The 6222-nt window shown below is 29.8% G+C and overlaps 2 protein-coding genes across 4 annotated transcripts in view; one reads left to right on the forward strand and one right to left on the reverse strand.

The window, feature by feature from the left end:
- The window catches only part of LOC108755308 (major facilitator superfamily domain-containing protein 8), a 5496-nt gene extending 2318 nt beyond the window's left edge, over nucleotides 1-3178 (reverse strand). The window contains exons 1-4 of the mRNA XM_018498233.1: nucleotides 2662-3178; nucleotides 1318-1469; nucleotides 342-489; nucleotides 3-246 (exon numbers count right to left, since the gene is read on the reverse strand). Coding sequence (XP_018353735.1) covers nucleotides 3-246; nucleotides 342-489; nucleotides 1318-1349 — 424 coding nt within the window. The 5' untranslated portion in view covers nucleotides 1350-1469; nucleotides 2662-3178. The remainder of the gene's footprint in view (nucleotides 1-2; nucleotides 247-341; nucleotides 490-1317; nucleotides 1470-2661) is intronic.
- A 1780-nt stretch (nucleotides 3179-4958) lies between these two features.
- Nucleotides 4959-6222, forward strand: part of LOC108755317 (heat shock factor protein 1) — a 9409-nt gene continuing 8145 nt past the window's right edge. For all 3 annotated transcript variants that reach the window (XM_018498240.1, XM_018498241.1, XM_018498242.1), the window contains exon 1: nucleotides 4959-5179. In XM_018498240.1, coding sequence (XP_018353742.1) covers nucleotides 5075-5179 — 105 coding nt within the window. In that variant the 5' untranslated portion in view covers nucleotides 4959-5074. The remainder of the gene's footprint in view (nucleotides 5180-6222) is intronic.

Raw genomic sequence — 6222 nt, forward strand, 5'->3', positions numbered from 1 at the left:
ACCAGAACTAACGCCAACGAAAAATCTGGCAACAAGCATGTAATTCTTTTTATCGCCAGGTATCATTTCAAGAATACTATAAGCTGCTGATGAAATAGTAAACAATGCTAAAGTTACTAAAAGCGGCAATCTTACTGATCCTCTTTTATTGCCCCACCAACCTACCAGAGGTGAAAACAACATTTGTCCAAGTGGATTAGCTGCCACTACGTAACCCATAAATTCTTTTCCTGCAGTAGGGTCCAACTGAAACATATACACATGTATGTTTAAGTATATATAATTGTAATTTTTTTATAACTTTATTATCAATACATATCTTGGTCATGTATACTACACACCTTGCCTAAATATGGCCAAACTCCAGTAATTATAATACTGAAGCCAAGTGACATTAAGAACATAGTAAAATAAATAGTGTAGATACTCCTCCATCTTTCTTTTCTTTCAAGTTCAGTCTCTAAATCGTCAATAGGTAGTTCAGTTTGTCTAAAAAAATCAATATCCTATGTTTGTGTGTGTGTGTGTGTGTGTGTGTGTGTGTGTGTGTGTGTATAAATGCTTGGCAAAACTTACACCCTCTATATATATATATATATAGAGGGTGTAAGTTTTTGCCAAGTATTTTTGTGTAGATAGAGCCGACTAAACGGAGTCGAAAAGTCCTCTACCACATTTGCAATTTTTCGCAATGGTTAACGAGATATTAATTACTAAAAATCACTAAATATTGATCTTCAATAATTTTTTACTCAAATACTATCAACTTTACAGAAAAACAGCGAGAGACAAAAATTATTTATTTTTTTCTTATAAAGTTCTGATAATTTTTTCAAAATTTTTTGATACCATATTTTCTCATTGGTAAAAATAAGAAAATGCACTAAAATGTACTAAAAAGGTGATTAAAAATTCTGAAAAAATTTTTAGAATTCTATGAGAAGAAAATTAATTATTTTTATCTCTTGCAATTTTTCTGTAAAGTTAATAATATTTGAGTAAAAAATTATTGAAGACCAATATTTGACAATTTTCAGTAATTAATGTTAACTATTGCAAAAATTGTAAAATGGTAGAGGACTTTTCGATTTAGTTTAGTCGGTTCTATCTACACAAAAGCGCTTGGCAAAAACTTACAAGACACCTTGTATATTCATCTGTAGAAAAAATACATTAGGTATTACATGTATTTCCAGTTAATAAAATTACTCTGGCTTTATTTAATAATATTATTACCAATATTTTACAATAAACAATACTTCATTTATGACATTAATATCTCTAATAATCAATAATAATAAATTTTAATAAAATTACCTTTTGATAAAAAATTTCTTAAGACAATCCATTAAAAAAAGTTTGTGCTATCTTCTTCTACATTTAAAGGATTGAAAATTTGTTGTACAAATCTCAATGGTACAAATTTCAGTACCCTTACAAAGCATCAACATACAACACAAATCACCAACCTATTACATAAATAAAGAGAAATAGGTAATTAAATGTTTATATTAAAATTATATTGTACATAATTCTATCCATAATGAAATATAATATATTTAAATCTCTGCGTTTATATTAAATTGAGGTTAATAATGCTAATTATGTACATAATTATTATACATAATAATGCTAATTATGTATATAATAAAAATATAAAGTAAGATATAATATAGACAAAATGCATTAAGTTTATATCTTAAGATAAAAAACTCTCTTTATGTACATAGCTTAATAAAAGTGCTTTTAAATAATAATTATTTAAAAAAAATTAAACAGAAAACTCAGTGTTTTAATGTTGATGCTAATGAAACTTAAGATGTACTGCAATGTATATGATAGGAAACATTTCAGTGCTTCTTGATAAGAGATAACAAATTGAATGCTGTTGACAGATTAAGTTTTCAGAATATAGTTATCTTTAATGAAAGAGAATGAATAAAAATAAATATTTTTTAAAAGTCAATTTTTATAAATATGTACATTTTTCATTTTACACATTTATTATATAGCTTGTATATATTTTTAATAAAATAATTTATATCCTATTTTTATTTTTTACAATTTATATATCTACAATTAAAATGATTCATCTTTATCTTGCAATAACATTAGATATTTCTATATTATTTTATAAAAATTAAACAAATAAAAATATCCATGCTAAATAAATTACATATTATTACAAACTGAATGTCACAACAAGCAAAGTATAATTATACACTTAAAAGTCACAAGATAAACACATGACAATGTTGAATATGTACAAGCATGTAAAATATTTTCACAGATAAGAATATAGCTGTAACATAAATTGAATTAGAATTGTACCTAATTAGTAATAAATATCTATGTACAATAAGAAAAAGGAGACATAATTTTATTGAGGAAAACATTAAGGAAAAATTTAGTAGATACAATAAAGCAGAGAGAGAGAGAGAGGGGGGAGAGGGGAAGAGAGGGAGAGGGAAAGAGAGGGAGGGAGGGGGGAGAGAGAGAGAGAGAGAGATTAAAGAAATTATGTTAAAAGTTCTGTGAAAAATAATAATGAAAGCACAAAAATAATCTAAAAATACATAAATATCAATTAAATATTTAGAATGAACGTTCGGAATGTTCATAAATATTACATCATATTGTTCTCCAATTTTATCTACTTACAAAATTATTCTGTAGTTTTTGTTCTAACATATGTATTTTATCTATTAATAGTTGCAGGCGGTTAAGCACTTTTATTGCTGCTTCTTACTCTCTTCACTGTCGTTCTGCTAATTATATTGAAGATTCTAGGAACACTCATATTTGTGCCGAAGCAATCTTCTGTCAAGAAAGCCTTCTTTTTTGCAAGGTTCGCCTTCTCCAGTCTCCTTTCTCTTTCTTTCAAACGATGCTGTTTTTCTTGGTCACTTAGTTAGTAAACGGTGAATCACGCTCTTTCATCAATCAATTAAATTCGATGTCACAATAAGCGATTTGATGACTCCACAAAATAAAAGAAAACACGTGCGATATTCAATAGCTGATTTCGTGAGGGATCTACAGATTCCATTCTTTACGAATCAATCGGAGGATGCCTTGAAATGCATCAAAAGGATGTAGGTGTATCTCTCGATCCCTCGTCGTTTTCATCTAGAAAATAATACTTTCACGACTCTCGTTTGCGAGATGTACATATACACCGATTTCCTCTCATTCAAGACAAGAGTTAAGGCCGCAGCACAGACTTTTGCGAAATCAACTAATCAGAATCTTTCCTTTCCTCTCATTTCATAGAAAAGAAGAATTTCGATTGGTTGATTCCCTTATGCATTATGCGTTATGCAAGAATCTGTTTTGCGGCCAATAAGATAAGTTGAGAGACAAAATAAGATGATTTTGGTCTGTTCTTTTTGTAGACACTAGTAGGCACATTCGTGGAAAGAAAAGATAATATTTCTTATTTTGATGAGTTTTGGAACGCGGCAGTCAACAGCTGGGTATCAATCGTGAAACTTTATCCCTAGAATGAAAAGTAAAAACTTTTACTTTTTTAATTGAAATTAATGGAGAAATTTTTCGCTTTTCATTTTTCATCCTAGGAATAAAGTTTCATGATTGGTACCCTGTACTCACAGATTTCTATGACCGGTATTCATAGTCAGATCTTATATTTAAGATCATCTTAAATATGATCTTAAGTCACGAATCAACTAGAGGGCTGCATATGAATATTGGCCTAAATAATCCGATGTCGGAGACAAAAAAAAAGGTAAAAGTTTAAAACAACTGCAAAACAGATTTATCATTTTTTTTTGTAATTTGGAATGATTTTATCCTTTTTATTTTAATTGCTTTGGTCTGAATCCCAGATAGCAAGCTACGTCAATTCAATTAATTTTCGATACTCAGAACGATTCGGTTTCGATAAATTTTCGATACTCTAAACAATACAGTAATACAATATTTTAATGAAAAATAATGATTTTTTTATGGTTATTATTACTTATCTGGTTTAATAATAAGCCTACGTTTTATGCATTTCCCAGCAAACGAGAATGAATTGAAATGATTTGCAATGGATTCAGATTTTTAAAAATATTGATTCACAAATGTTAAAATGAATGCTTTTCAATTTTGAATGCATTTTTATTCATTTATTGGAATTGCATGAAGCATGTCTATGTTTTTCAATCTAAAAATAATATTAGCTTTTTCTGTGCATTGTGAATACTGTTCATTTCAAAATTTTGAATAGCAAATGCAATTTTTCAATCCAATTGCATCCAATTGAATCTAATTAAATCCAATTGAATTCAATTAAATCCAAAAAAAAGAATTCGCTATTTAAAATACGCATTCGAATAAAAAAAAATTTAATCCATTTTGATCCATTCTCATTTACTGGGTTCATCGCTTACATGGATTCATCTGTGTATATTAAAATGTTATCGAACATGTATACAAATTAATAATTAAATATGAAAAATATAATTGAATAATATTGAAATTTATCGCGCACATTATAGTACAGCGCTAATTCCGAATAGCCAAAAACTTATTACATTTTTCATCCATTTATTTGCCTCTCACTCTACTTGTCTTTCTATTCCTATCACTTTTATCTCGATGGTCCCTTCTATGTCGATGATGATAGAACTAGGCCCTAGAACTCCGTTTGTTGTCCAACTAAACTACGAAGTAGAATGACGAAGTAGTGGCAATCTAAAGCAACAGCTAGTAACTTTTATCTATTATTTTTATTTATTATATCCTATAATATTATCCTTGTTACTCTCTGAATGTTAAACGAGGATAACATGAGTGCACTCAAGGGAAATTTTGTGAACGCATCGTCTGGCGACCAATGAGAAATGAGAATTCACTTCTGTATTCCTTCTCACCTGTTTCGGATCTTGGGTCTCCCCACTCTACTTGTGTATATAGTATGCAGCAGAATAACATCGTCAGCGTATCGTCGATCAGCCATTGCCCGATCGTTAATATCGTGTTGGAAAGGATGAGAGGTTTCGCGTGAAACAAACGTTGATATAGAAGTTGTTTCTTTACGGAGCTGGCTTCAACGAATAATTCCAAGATGCGTACAACATCGAACTTAGGCGCAAACGTACCAGCGTTCCTTGCCAAGCTTTGGAAAATGGTTGAGGATCCGGACACCAACAACCTCATTTCCTGGTCACCCGTGAGTTATATTGTTATTTACCTAACTACTCGCGCAAGTCCGAGTCGGATTATTTCGCGTAAAATGTAATATGTAACAATATGTATCTGTCAATGTTATGCATTTCTGGTGACTTTCCGGTTTTCGCCCGCCTCGGCGAGCAATAACGATCGCATTAACAAAAGTCGCGTCAACAACCACCGTGCCGACAATCAACGCGCAAAACAATTACCACGACGATAATTGCATTGACAACAGTCGCATTGATTACTATAAAATGATCGCATTGATAAAAACGTGTATTTTTAAACCGACATCGATCCTCTATGGTTTTCTTTGCAAAAAAAAGTTTCATACTTCTGTTGCATTTTACTTAAACAGGCACGTTGTTATTAATTCTTGTGTACTACTATTTGTCGCTTGATTCTTTCTATGTTACATTACTCCTATGATCAAAAGATCACAGCTAATTTCTGTGATCTGTAAGACAAAATTTTAATGTATTATGTATAATTAGATGTAAGATATAATTGGAGAGTCGCCAATGTAGATCTTCTTTGGAAGAACTATTTTTAGACTTATTATTATTAACATACACTTAAATTTAAGATGTAATAAATGAATCAAATCACGATGTTGGCTAAAAAATTTACTATATATTAGTTTTGTTAATTTTGTATGCGTTGCTAATATGTGGATACTCTTTAGTTAATCTTTTTTGGTATTCTGTGAATAACGGAGAACAATATATGTGTTACCTAAGATACGATCCATCTAATAGTGAATGCTTTATTGAAAAATCAAAGAATTTTTTAAATTGATCATTTAAAGAATGCTTCAAAGTATGTGGATTTAGTGGATTAAGTGGATTGTACCTCAAAGTGAAAGATCGAAAGTAGCTAAAATGATCAACTGGATTATAGTGACGTAAAAAATTGGTGCCTGGGTCGTATTAATTACACATATTTTGTGAATATATTATCTCAACACAGTATTTGCATTACGAAAATATAAAAGTAATAGAAATATGTATAAATATAATATATGTGTGTGTGTGTATATAT

This window comes from Trachymyrmex septentrionalis, unplaced genomic scaffold (assembly GCF_001594115.1).
Source record: "Trachymyrmex septentrionalis isolate Tsep2-gDNA-1 unplaced genomic scaffold, Tsep1.0 scaffold87, whole genome shotgun sequence".
In the NCBI taxonomy this organism is placed as follows: domain Eukaryota; kingdom Metazoa; phylum Arthropoda; class Insecta; order Hymenoptera; family Formicidae; genus Trachymyrmex; species Trachymyrmex septentrionalis.